The sequence below is a fragment of the Guillardia theta genome (assembly GCF_000315625.1).
Source record: "Guillardia theta CCMP2712 unplaced genomic scaffold GUITHscaffold_151, whole genome shotgun sequence".
Lineage (NCBI taxonomy): Eukaryota > Cryptophyceae > Pyrenomonadales > Geminigeraceae > Guillardia > Guillardia theta.
The window spans coordinates 31,959-44,995 of record NW_005434523.1 but is presented as its reverse complement, the minus strand read 5'-3'; the positions used below and the strand labels follow the sequence as shown (position 1 = coordinate 44,995).

General features: G+C 53.9%; 3 protein-coding genes across 3 annotated transcripts; 2 read left to right on the top strand and 1 right to left on the bottom strand.

The window, feature by feature from the left end:
* Positions 1-3,152: 3,152 nt before the first annotated feature.
* On the top strand, positions 3,153-4,218 carry GUITHDRAFT_119578 (hypothetical protein; the record flags this gene model as incomplete). Its single annotated transcript, XM_005821152.1, has 2 exons — positions 3,153-3,212; positions 3,274-4,218. The coding sequence occupies 2 exons, from the start codon at positions 3,153-3,155 to the stop codon at positions 4,216-4,218; spliced, it is 1,005 nt and encodes a 334-aa protein (XP_005821209.1).
* Positions 4,219-4,457: 239 nt separating this feature from the next.
* On the bottom strand, positions 4,458-6,479 carry GUITHDRAFT_166263 (hypothetical protein; the record flags this gene model as incomplete). The annotated part of the gene is made up of 5 exons (XM_005821151.1): positions 6,438-6,479; positions 5,553-5,820; positions 4,928-5,315; positions 4,635-4,744; positions 4,458-4,582 (listed from the first exon to the last, which is right to left on the bottom strand). Exons 2-5 carry the CDS (start codon positions 5,725-5,727, stop codon positions 4,458-4,460), a joined length of 798 nt encoding a protein of 265 aa, XP_005821208.1. The 5' UTR covers positions 5,728-5,820; positions 6,438-6,479.
* A 97-nt stretch (positions 6,480-6,576) lies between these two features.
* GUITHDRAFT_166262 (hypothetical protein) lies at positions 6,577-12,823 on the top strand (the record flags this gene model as incomplete). Its single annotated transcript, XM_005821150.1, has 9 exons — positions 6,577-6,594; positions 6,793-7,758; positions 7,991-8,100; positions 8,145-8,235; positions 8,287-8,304; positions 8,413-8,455; positions 8,523-8,611; positions 9,414-9,917; positions 10,073-12,823. The coding sequence occupies exons 2-9, from the start codon at positions 6,934-6,936 to the stop codon at positions 12,821-12,823; spliced, it is 4,431 nt and encodes a 1,476-aa protein (XP_005821207.1). The 5' UTR covers positions 6,577-6,594; positions 6,793-6,933.
* Between the last annotated feature and the right edge of the window lie 214 nt (positions 12,824-13,037).

Below are 13,037 nucleotides of genomic sequence, written 5' to 3'. Positions count from 1 at the left end.
CTTTTTCCTATTCCCTTTTTTGTCACTTTTCCACTGAAAGCGCTCTTGCTTCCCTCTCATTACATCCTGCGCATTGTCTTTTTTTCACTTCCCTCCTCTTCTCTTCATTTGATTTTCTTCTTTCAATCTTTCGTTTTCCTTTCTCTCTCGTTGTTCACGTTTTCCTTTCTCTCTCGTTGTTCACGTTTTCCTTTCTCTCTCGTTGTTCACGTTATCTTTTCTCGCTCGTTTTCTTGTCTGCTCTCACCCTCGCATCTCTTGCCTCAGGTGTGATTCTTAAAACTTTGTGCCATTTCGTCGCATAATCTTTTCTTCTTCATTCTCAGCTCATTGATTCAACCTGTTTGCCCACGATACACAATGGCTCAAAGAAACCTTGCTAGTTTCTAACGCGGTTCCTGTAGGTGATTTCAACCTGAAGAATGCTATCTGTCATTAACGTGCAGATCTTGTGAACAGTATGAAGCTTTACTTAGTCTAGTCACAACCACCCTTTCCATGTCGTTTGTGGAGAACATTCATCACGACAATCTGAGATCAACTTCACAGCTAATGACTTGGTGCGCAAGAAAGCTAACAAGATCGTTATGATCTATTCTCCTTTCTCTCCTTCTTCCTTCTCTCCATTCGTCAGACTCTCCTCTTGTATTCTCGTGTGCATTTTCCATAAATCCTTCGTCATCGCAAACGAACGAAACTTCCCATCTGAAAACCGTGATATGGTTGCTCATCGAAAGGTCTACTGGATGGGATCACCAATCTGCGTTATTTATCTCTTCATATCAGCTCTGCCTGGCCCTTTTGCCCTCCCTCTACATTTGTCTGCTACCCATTTGAAAAGAAGGTAGGGAGGGGAGCATGTGAAATATTGTCTTGCCCGTTCTGTCCTTCTCTCTCAACATCGACATCTCACTGTCAAGTCTCCTTGCTGTCTTCACTCACGCCCTTCATGCTCACGTTTTAATTGTCTGGCTGTCTTGATGGTGCATGTGTCATTTTGGAAAGCTGAGGTAGCGAATGGGAACTATTACAGACCAAATTGTTTGATTGTCGCTATTTCTATCTGCTCGTCTTGACGCTCTCGAATAAAACAACCGGACAGAGCGGAAGAAACGAGAGCGGAAATGAAGTCTCAGAGTCTTCCGTCTGCTCTTCCTTCTCCGACTTGTCTCTTCCTTCTCCGCCATGTCTCTTCCTCCTCCACCTTGTCTCTTCTCAGACCTCCAACCGCGTCCACTTGCTTCAATCCTTTCTGTAGCATACTCTTCTTCTTATGTGCTTCTATTCAACCTGCTTCATAGTCTACTCCTCTGCAGCTGCAGCTTGTCTACGTATCCTCTCAGCTCTCCTCAACTCCTCTCGTCTCTATCCTTCTGCAAGCAAAGAATCTGATGCATATCGCCCTCCACAACCCTATGAGCCCCACATTCCCCAGCACTGCAACAAGAAGTAAGATAGAATCTGAGAGATTCCAGACGGCATTGCTGACGCGGGTGGCACTTACTGAATGTTTAGAGGCATTCAGGATCTTACCATGAAATAACTGCTGAATGTTTCAAAGCACTCAGCTGTTATCTTCATCTTGCTCAACGTCTGAGACAGCAAAACAATTCGTTGATACCTGAATAGCGCCAGGAGTGTCAGCATTATGGGATTAGATGCTGTCAGAGCTCGTAGGAATCAGTCTCCCTTCTCTATAGGTGACTGAGCTTTCGTCTTACTCAAGAAGGTTGAGCTAGTGCATAAAAGACAGTTATGATATGCTGTAAGGAGAGCCAAGAGGTGTAAGGAGATTGTCAAGTTTAAATGAAACGACGACTACCGCGAGGGTAACAAGAAAAGAACTAGTCAACACAGACAGCAATGGTGACAAGAAAACAACTAGTCAACACAGACAGCAATGGTGACAAGAAAACAACTAGTCAACACAGACAGCAATGGTGACAAGAAAACAACTAGTCAACACAGACAGCAATGGTGACAAGAACAGAACTAGTCAAGACAGACAGCAATGGTGACAAGAAAAGAACTAGTCAAGACGAGTAGACTGCGAGGGTGACAATAAAATGACTAGTTAGTTAAGATCTGCTCAGTACGGCTGATTTCACTCCAGAGGTTGCTCAAGCAGTAAGGAGCAGTACCCGCATCGCTAGTCAACAACACTTTAATCAGGGCCTAGAGTCAGTCATAACACACGAGAGGCTTCGTGGACCCGATTCAGTCTTGAGCCCTCCGGCTGCTTGTATTGAGCATCGTGAAGTCCCTGCCGTCCAACTTGAATGTGGGTCGGGTGTCCATTCCCATCTGAAGTTGGGTCCTCGAAGACTCGGAGCCGGATGGGGTGAGTAGAGGTCCGAGTCCTTACCTTTCGAGAAGAGTTTGAAGCTACTATCTGTGTTCATGTCGATGAACATAGATCTCTAACATTGAAGTTTTACACAAACATTTCATCTCTTGTGTGAAGTTATGCCCACAGCATGAGTTCAAGATTCCGACTGACTCGAGAAGCCGCAGAGTGCAAAGCGCGGCGGCGGTGATGGCGGATGCTCATGACATGGAAGGATAGTGTGAATACTTCTTGCCTGATTCTGATATTGTCAGGCATGCAAGATGAGATCATGTTTCAAGTGGTCGATGTTCCGATGCGGGTCCTGATACTGATCATCGGATGACTCGTCATTCGACCTCAGTCTTGCACTCGTCAGCCCAACGGTCCCCGGGCCGGGCGAGTCCCGGGCGGCGGCCGAAGGGCCCGGACCGATAATCAGCCACTCCGACACATCCAAGTCTACCAGGAGCCTCCGGGCCTAAAGAGCTTCAAGTGGAGCCTGGGTCTGACTCGGATAGAGGGCAGGTCTAGGTCTGAGGGGGGGTGGAGGCTTTCAAGGGGGGTACATGAAGGAGGGTGTACTGCCTCTGGAGGGGGTGGGTGTACTGGACGTTCTGCCTCTGTCACGTTACCATCGGCATCTCGGCGATGACCAGAATTTATTTTTCTGAAAATATCGCTCTTTACTTGAATCTGCCTCTGTCACGTTACTCGCGGCCACCAATCGACCCATTCCCGCACCCTTCCGTTCTGTTCCGTTTTTACTACACACCCTCACGAGTTACTTCATTCCGTAACCAGCTTCCTTTTGCCATCCTGCACAATGGTTCGGCCCTCTGCCTCCCCCGCCTCCAAGACCGTCGCCCTCGCCTTCGCCCAAGCGGTATGCCCCTCCCTCTCCCTGTCTCCTCCTCCTGCCCATGCCTGACTCCTGTCTGCCCCAGGTCTCCCGCGCCGTCCCTTCTCTCAGCCACTTCTTCATCCCCCGCAAGGGCCGCCTCTCCATGTACGACGCCCTCCGCGACTGCATCCCGCCTGCCGTCCGCTCGCACAGCCAAGTCATGGGAGAATACGGTGTGAGGGAGGTGGAGTTCAACAAGGTCCTCGAGCACAACGGCTTCACCAAGATCCGCGACCGCTGCATCCTCCCCGACAAGGTGGAGGCGACGGACTTGTCAAGGAGCGGCAGCGCGCGCTACTTCTTCTCCAACCGCCGCTGGAGGAACCCCGACGACCCCCACGAGCTCCAGGAGCTCCGGCAGGCCTGGCTCAAGCTCCGCCAGCTCGCGTGGATGCTCGGGGCGGACGTGAGCCTGGAGGCGCTGGAGCAGTGCTGCCGGGAGAGGTACCGGGCGTGGGCGGAGATCACGACCAACTGGAGCAAGGCGCCGCGTCGGGTGTACCGGAAGAAGCGCAGCAGCAAGAGGCAGGCCCCAGCCGCTACTAAGCCAGCAGACTATGACGACCTCTGCTCGTCCCCGCATGACGCGACGCCATGGTTGCCAACGTGCTCGTCGCTGTCGGGGGGCAGCGAGACCGACAAGACGGGAGGACGTCAGGCGTGGGGTGCTGGCGGGGAGCCGCCCGAGGACTCGGACCAACAAGAGCTGTCGGAGACGGTCACGGACCTCACGATGATACCCGGCGAGTCGCGCGAGCAGCACAAGGCGCAGTGTAAGCGGGGGGCATGGGCCCTCTGCCTTGACGACGACGCGGACCAGCAGGAGGAGCAGGCGGAGAAGTGGAGGCTTTGGGTCGCATCAGAGGCATGGGAGGAGGACGATTGGAGCGAGGAGAGTCTGCCGATGGTAGGGTGGGAGACGCCGGAGGAGATCGTGGGGGGCGGGGAGGGGAGGGGGGTAAGCGTGAAGTACGCGAGGGAGAGCTAGAGAGCGAAAGAGGAGGTTTTCAGGGACAAAAGATGCAAGGGATACGGGAGTGTCGGAGGGATAGAGCTGTATATGGATCAAGCATACTGCATCTGAGAATGAAAGCTACATGCACTCCAAACGAGAGGAGCAGGAGAAGGAGGAAGGTAGGGGAACGAGACGCAGCTCAGGGCTGAAGCCTTACCATCCGTTCACTTATCAACTCATAGTCCTCGAGCTTGCTAGCACTATCATCGTCTCTATGCCCTTACAGACTCCTCGGTCGCTTGCGACACCATCTCACGAAGCTCGTTCTCTAGAGCCTCAAGGTCCTCGGGCAGCACAGCACTGACCGCCCTCTCTTCAAGATTCTGGGAAGAACCGTCTGCCAGTCGCAGTAAGCATGAGAAAGGGAATGAGGTACTAGAAAAATCTACCTTCATACGTCTCCTCTGACTCGCCAGAGAAGTGAGTGTGAGAGGGCCGCCAGCCATGCCAGTAAACCTCGCCATAGTCCAGCAAGAATTCCTCGCCTGGCGCGACATTCCTGCAATCCAACAAAAGCAAGACTCAGTGCAAGATCACGAAGAAAGCTCGCGGATGACATGTCATGCAAACAAAGAAACGAGAGGAGGAAGGGACAGCGAGCGAGCGAGCAGGTCAGGGACGAGTCAAAGGAATATCAACATCAAGAAGGCAACTCCAACAGCATAACAAGCATCGTCTCAACCTGATAGCTACAATCAGGGCTGCTCTGTACCCTCTCAAGGTCGTCCTAGAAAACTTGCAATTTGGCCCGGTGGCCCCAGGAACGCTCCGATAGTCATTGATCATCCGAAGCTCGTTCCCCATCACCTCCGCATCCACTCCAGGACGAAAATAGTCCGAGTCATGCCCCGAGTTCCAGAGCCGTGTTACATAGTTTCCTCCGCAGTGTCCAGGCACAATCTTCCCCGTGTATTCCCCCAGCACATCCCCAACTGTGAACTCCATGGAGGCGAAGAGGCCATTCTGTCCGTAGGCCGGGTGGGCCCTGTCGTCTATCTTCTTGATGGTAACTCCCGGAAGGTAGTCCATACGGATCAGCCTCCGGTCGCCAGGTGAGAGTCCAGCTAGGTCTGGGAGGTGAGAGCGGAGTCAGCGGAGAAAGAGGAGGTGCGGAGGAAGCCGGAGCGAGCGATGGAGGAAGGTGACGAGGATGAGGAAGAAGACGAGGAAGACGAAGACGAAGACGAAGACGAAGACGAAGAGGAATAGGATGAGGAAGAGAAGGGGAAGCATGCGGAGACAGAGGCAGGAGGTAAGACGGTCCACAGGGACATAGAGACGGTCAGAAGAAGAGCAGGGAGAGGGACCTGGAGTATGCGTGTACTGAAGCCCTGCAGGCCAGCCAGGCAGTGAGCAGGTCTTGAAAGTGACTCCTCGCTTTTGTTTCTTCTCTTTGCTCCGATCCAACCTCGGGCTCCGCTGCCCTGCCTCAATGCAAAGGCTGTCCATAGACGTCCCTGCTTCCAACAGGTTGGCCTCCATGGCAGGGACTATGAAAAATGCGCGGGGAAGACAATCAGGTGCAGGCCCGAAACTCTTTAGCGATCCAAAGAAAGCTCCTTATCCCGCGTCCATCTAGGAGCAGAGTGAGTTCACTTGCAGTGCAGACATCTTGATGTTTGTCTGAAAACATCGGCCGACATGTCTCCATGCACGCGTTGCCGTGTGCCATGGTCGTACCCCCTCACACCGCCCTCTCTAGCTGAGAAATGAGGGGCAAGAATGTGGGAAATGCCGCTCTTCACAAATAGTAACAGCGACAATCATCTCAGAGAAGGCAAGCGATGTCATCAAACACTCTCAACACAGAAGTTTCTCCAACATCTTCACTGCTCTACCATACAACTTCAATGTCCGTCCCATGGGACCCTGGTGCTATTTTGGCAATGTCGCTTCTCTCGCATGCTACTATCGTCCATCTTATCTTCCTTCGGCCTATCCTTCTTTCCCAGTAACCTTGATGCCTTGGTCTTCTTCTGCTTCTTTGCCCTTCATTCACTCAGTCCTTCCTCCTCCCTCGCTCCCTCTCTCCTGTCCCTTCTCCCTCCCTTCGTCGTTGCTCCTTCCCCACCATCCTCCCACCTTCTCCTCCACTTCCTTCGTCCCTTCGTCCCTCTTCTCCACAGTATTCATCGCTTCTTCCTCTCCTCCTCCTCCTCCTCCTCCTCCTCCTCCTTCCCTCCCCTCCTCACCTTTGGCTTCATTACCACACGAGCATGCCGCCAATCAGAACCGTTTCAAATACGTTACTAACAGTTTTATTGCAGTTACAATGCATATCCATGACGGTTTCGTATCCGTTATACCGCTGCCCTGCTTTTGGGTCCAGGTGGGATGCGAAATGGGAGGGTGAGAGTAGGAAGGGATGGGAGGAAGAGAGAGGAGAGAGGAGAGAGAGAGAGAGAGGAGAGAGGGGGGAGAGAGAGGAGAGAGAGTGGAGAGAGAGAGGAGAGGGGAGTAGAAGAGAGAGGGGAGTAGAAGAGGAGGGGGGGGGGGGTGCAGAGGAGGGCGAATTTGACTATCATAACTGTAGTGGTTGGTTTTCAGATGCTGTAGATGAAAATCGGAGGATGACCTGGAATTTGAGCAAGAGTTGATTCCACTCCCAGCATCCTCCCTGGAACATTCAGGGGTGTACAAAACCTTTGGATATCGCGTGATCGGTCATCGGCCAGTGGATAGGAAGAAATGTTCAAGGAGCTTGGGAGTGCTGTGTTCTATGGGCTGGTTTCTAGCTGCATGACCTTTGCAAACAAAGCTCTTTCGCAGACTTACAACTACAACTTCCCTCTGTTTCTGCTCGTGATTCAGATGTCGCTGATGCAAGTTGCCCTGTTGGGACTGAACATGATCGGTGTCACCAAATATCCTACTTTCACCTTGAAGGGGCTGATGATGCACATGCCTGTTTCATTCCTGTACTGCTCCAACGCTGCCCTTGCCCTGGCAAGCCTGCAGGCTACAAGCATCCCGACATACGGGGTGCTCAAGCGAGCAGCTCCTCTCTTCATCATCATCATCTCAGCTGCTGCCAAGTGCATATCTCAGTACAGGCAGAAGATAAGTAGGACAGAAAAACAGGGGGTAACTTCCAACGGAGAGGACGCGTTGGTATCCGTCAAAGTAACGAGGGAAGACTCCTGCGAGGAGGCGGGGAAGGAGCAGCTCGCGAGCAGTAGCGCCAGTGAAGCATCGGAGACATCAGCCATGACCGTCATCGGCGTCTTGACGATAGTGTTTGGAACCTTGCTTGCCGGTTCTTCGGACCTGTTCCTCTCCCCTTCCGCCCTTCAGATGGCGATGCTGTCCAACGTTACACAGGCCCTCTACGTCATACTGGTGGAGGCGAAGCACAAGGGGAAACAGGGGATGGGAGGAATGTTCCACTATGGCAAGGGGGTAGATCCTACCCTCGGTCTGCTGGCTCACAATTCCCTCCTTGCTATCCCGATCCTCTCGTTCATGATGTACCTGGAGTGGAAGCTCCGACCTGGCGCTGATGTCAGCTACCTGGTGACTGATTGTGTGATGAGGGAGAGGGAGGAGGAGGAACAGGAAGAGGACGAGGAGGGTGTATGGATATGATGATGATGACGACGACGACGATCGAGATGATGATGATAGAGACGGAAAATGATGATGATGATGATTTCGATGGAGATGATGATGATTGGCAGGACAAAGGGATCTACTCCTGGGGCTTGCAGTTTACAATAGCTGGAGCAACTCTTCTTGGGTATGTTAGGACATGAGAGGAGCAGGAGCAGGAGCAGGAGCAGGAGCAGGAGCAGGAGCAGGAGCAGGAGCAGGAGCAGGAGCAGGAGCAGGAGCAGGAGCAGGACAGGGGGAAGGAGAGTGACTGAGGAGGAGGAGGAGGACGGTTGATTCTGTGGTTGCAGATGTTTCCTCAACTACTCGATGTTCCTCTGTATTCGCAACAATTCTGCTCTTGTGACTTCACTCGTCGGCCACATCAAGACAGCAGCACAGGTGAACGCAAGAAAACTTTGTTTGCTGTGCGATGATGCTGACTTCTAGCAGACTGGCGTCGGATTCTTTGTAAGTTCTGCTGAACTGTGCCTGTCCACTACGAATTCACTCTGTTCCTTGCGATCAAACCTTGAGAATCATGTTCATAGACCATCCTCCATATTGACAAAGTTGCAGTTCCTTGCCAAAGACGTACACGCGAGCTCACTTTACATCTTAGGTGATGTTGATGGTCTTGTGTTGCTGCTTACATCTTTTGTTCAACCATGACATGACATGTCGCACAGGGGTCATTCTTAACGCCATCGGCGGATTTCTGTTCACCATGGGGAAGTACCAGAGTGTGCAGTCGGCCGTCAAACAATTCTTGCATGCGGTACGTCATCAACGTGTGGATTGAAAGCTTGACGTGATGGACAGAAACTGGGCATGGTCGGCGCTGCAAAGCGACGATTGCACAATGTTTGAAGAGGAGGATAGGTATTGGAGCTTGTATTATAAGAACAATGGTGCTGGCGAGGAGGAGGAGGAGGCGGGGAGGGGGGATTCTTTTTGATTGAATGAAATTGTGACGTTTTACTCCCTCTACACCTCTCCCTCTTCATTGCTCTACCTTCCTCCCCTCCTCTACTTCCAGGCCGAATCCCTTGTCCTCCCTCCCTCCTTCCTTGACATCCATCCCTCCGATTTCCTCTCCCTTCCTTCCTCCCCTCTCTTCCGTCTGAATCCCTCCTCTCCTCTCCCTCTTCATCGCTCTAACTCTCTCCCTGCCCTCTACATCCTTCCTCCCTGCTTTCCCCTCCCTCCCTCCTCTCCTCTCCCTCCCTCCCCTCACTCACTCCCCTCCCCTCCCACCTTCCTCTCCCCTCCCCTCCCCTCCCCTCCCCTCTCCTCCCTCCCCTCCCTCCCTCCCCTCCCCTCCCCTCCCCTCCCCCTCTTCCGGCCATCTACACACCGGGTTCCTACTTTTTTTCCTCCCTCGCCTGCAAACTCGTCCCTCCCCTCCCCCTTTCCCTCCCTCCCCTGCCCCACCTTCCTTCTCCCCCTCCCGTCCCTCCCATCTCCTCCCCCTCCCGTCCCTCCCATCACCTGCCATCTCCTCCCCCTCCCATCTCCTGCCATCTCCTCCCCCTCCCATCCCTTCCCTCCCTCCCCTCCCTTGCCCTCCTGCATTGAAGATCGGCAGCATGTCGGACGTCAGGTGGGACTTCATCAGCAGCAAACAAGGTCTGGAGGAGCTTGAGAGATTGTTCAGCGAGGACGCGGCCTTGATAAAGTCGTCCTCCTCCTCCTTCCACGAGTTCCAGGAGTTCTTCGAGAGATACTGCAAGCACAGGAAGCAGGAGGTCGAGGAGAGGAGGGAGAGGACGATTAGGGATCCGCCAAGGCCGTTCGCATGCCGAGAGGAAGGAGTGAGGAAGCGACTTATGGACATGCTTGACGATTTGCCGGCGAGGTATGACAAGAGGTACAGGATCAACTTCACGGTGATGGTGAAGAATCGGGGGAGGAGCATGTTGAGCGAGGAGGAAGTGAAGGAGATGAAGAGAGGGTTGATTATGTTTGAAGACTTTCGGCAGAGGAAGACGTTGAACAAGATCAAGAAGATGAAAGAAAGTCAGAGAGATCTGCCCATCTATGCTTTCAAAGATCAGATTGTGAGCGCCGTGAAGAACAATCAGGTCAGAGGAGGAGGAGGATGGCGATGGCGAAGGTGATGGTGATGGTGGTGGTGGATACGATGATGAGGATGAGGATGAGGATGATGATGAGGATGATGATGATGATGGAGATGATGATGATGTCTCAAACACGTTTCTCATCTTTGATAACGCAGGTTGTTCTAATTGCCGGCGACACAGGGTGTGGGAAATCTACACAAGTCCCACAGTATCTGGTTCAAGCAGGGTTCACATCGATTGCATGTACCCAACCAAGAAGGATTTCCACCATCTCTCTTTGCAACAGGGTGTCCTGTGAAATGCTGAACGAGTATGGGAGCCAGGTTGCATATCAGATCCGTTTCGAATCCAACAGGACGGAGAAGACGAAGATATTGTTCCTGACAGAAGGATTGCTGCTAAGGCAGATAGCTGCAGATTCTCTTCTCTCGCAGTACGACGTCGTCATTGTGGACGAGGTACACGAAAGGCATTTGACTGGAGATTTTCTTCTGGGAATCCTCAAGATGTTGCTGTTGAGGAGACAGGACCTGCGGCTTGTTCTCATGAGCGCAACGATCAACGCGAACATGTTCAGGGACTACCTCGATGCCGTTGTCATCACTGTCCCCGGTCGGCTCTACCCGATCCAAGTCGTCTACCGCCCTGTTGACTTCGACGAGGATGGGCAAGTGAGAAGAGCGGAGGACTGCAAGGGAAATTTCGCTGCCATGGGGGTGAAGGGGCTGACGGCCAAGACCAAGAAGAAGAAGGCTATCGACCCGAAGCCGTACCTGCTCCTCCTCCAGCTGATCGACCAGCAGTACCCTAGGAGCGAGAGGGGGGACCTGCTTGTCTTCCTGAGCGGCTCCAACGAGATCAACGCGATCAACGACGTCCTGCTAGAGTACGCGAGGGAGACCAAGAGGTGGATAGTGCTGAAGCTTCATTCTGCGCTGTCCGCTGAGGAGCAGGACAAAGTCTTCGACCTCCCTCCCCCGGGGGTCAGGAAGTGCATCCTGTCTACCAACATCGCCGAGACCTCCGTCACCATCGACGGGATCCGCTTCGTGGCGGACAGCGGGAAGGGGAAGGAGATGGGCTACGATAGCGGCGTCCTGGTCCACAGCCTGCAGGAGTACTGGATCTCCAAGGCGTCAGCGGAGCAGAGGAAGGGGAGGGCAGGGAGGACAGGGCCAGGGGTCTGCTACAGGCTCTACTCCCAGGAGCAGTTCGACTATCTGCTCGACTTCTCCATCCCTGAGATCCTCCGCGTCTCACTCGACTCCGTCCTCCTCCAGATGAAGCAGCTCGGGCTGGGGGACCCGAGGACGTTCGACTGGGTCCAACCTCCTCCTCGAGACAGCGTCGAGTCGTCCATGCTTGTCCTCCGCCAGCTCCAACTCATCACCGAGGAGGAGGAGGAGGAGAGGATCCTGCCTCTTGGCCGCGTCCTGTCCCAGCTGCCTGTCGACCTTCGCATCGGGAAGATGTTGGTGCTGTCCTGCCTGCTGGGGCTTGAGGATGAAATGATGACGATAGCAGCTGGAATGAGCATACAGTCTCCGTTCCTCCGGCTAGATCCGGGGGCGGAGGAGGAGCAGGAGAGGAGGAGGCTGATGTCGGAGGAGGGGGACCCGTTTACCCTCCTCAACGTGTACGACGAGTGGGTCCTGGCGAAGGGGAGGAAGGAGTCGGGGAGGAGGTGGAGCAGGAGGCACGGGGTGGAGGAGCAGAGGCTATATGAGATGACGCGGCTGAAGGAGCAGTTTGCGGCCCTGCTCAAGGATGCGAGCTTGCTGGAAGAGGAGACGCTGGTTCAGGCGCGGAACAGGGTGAGGAGGAGCGATCCCGAGGGAAGGTGGAGGAGGAGGGAGCTCAAGAAGCTGCAGAAGCAGCGCGACGCGAGTAGGAAGACGCGGGTGCTGACGCTGGACGGAGGGTTCAGGACGATGGTGGGCAAGAAGAAGAGGAAGAAGGGGGGCGAGGAGGAGGAGGAGGAGGAGGAGGAGGAGGGGGAGGGGAAGGTGGAGGAGGAGGAGGAGGAGGAGGAGGAGGTAGACCTGAAAGCTCTGGACTTTGAGCTCTCGCATGACCTACAGGAGATGTCAGAAGCGAGCATGCGCGACTTGCGGAGGGAGCAGGTGAACCTGATCAAGTTGTCGCTCTCAACCTCCTTCTACCCTATGATCGGCCTGCCTGACCCGGAGAACGTGAGGAGGAGGACGGAGGAAGCTGTCTTTATCACCAAGGGGGCCCCGCAGACCTTTCTGCATCCCACCAGCGCCTACTCCTCCTGCCCGTCGGTCGTCGGGGCGTCAGATGTGCTGATTTACTCTCAGCTGTTGGAGACAAGCAAGATGTGGCTGATGAACACAACCAAGTGCCCTCTGCTCGTCATCGTTCTGTTCTGCTCCAACAGCATCGACTGCAACGCGTCCTGCACCAGGTTGCTCATCGATAACTGGTTGGAAGTTGAGGTTGCGAAGAGGGACATCACCCTCAAGATGCTGTACTTGACACAGATACTCCGACATTGCCTTGCCGACCGGCTCTCCTCCCTCCTCTCCTCCCCATCTGGGAGGTTCAGAGAGGAGCAACCTGACACAACTCACGAGCTCCCCGACCCAGCAGCTGTCGACCTCCTTCCCGCTAAGTTGCAACAGCTAGTCAAAGACCTTCAAGACATGAAGACCCTTGACGATCAGCAGCTCAGGCAGCAGCTGGCTGCCATGATGGAACAAACCGTCGCCTGCTGCTTCAGAGTCCCTTCTCGATCCAAAGTCCTGTGGGAGCTCCTCTACCCCAGCGTCAGGGGCCTCCCGCAGACCTCAATGACGATGAAGAGGTGTATGCAGGAGGCGAGGTCGATGGTGGGACAGGATGGAGAAATCGATGCAAGAAGTTTGCAGAGCAGGAAAGGGTAAGTGAGCCGTTCATTATGCAAGAAAAGCTCTTTCCCTTCCTCTTTCCCTTCCTCCCTCCCTTCCTCTTTCCCTTCCTCCCTCCCTTCCTCTTTCCCTTCCTCTTTCCCTCCCTCCTTCTCTCCCTCCCTCCCTTCCCGCGTTTGCCTGCTCTTTCCTTTCTTCCTATCCTTCCTTCCCTTCCTCCTCCCATTATCATGATCTTCTCCTTCAACCT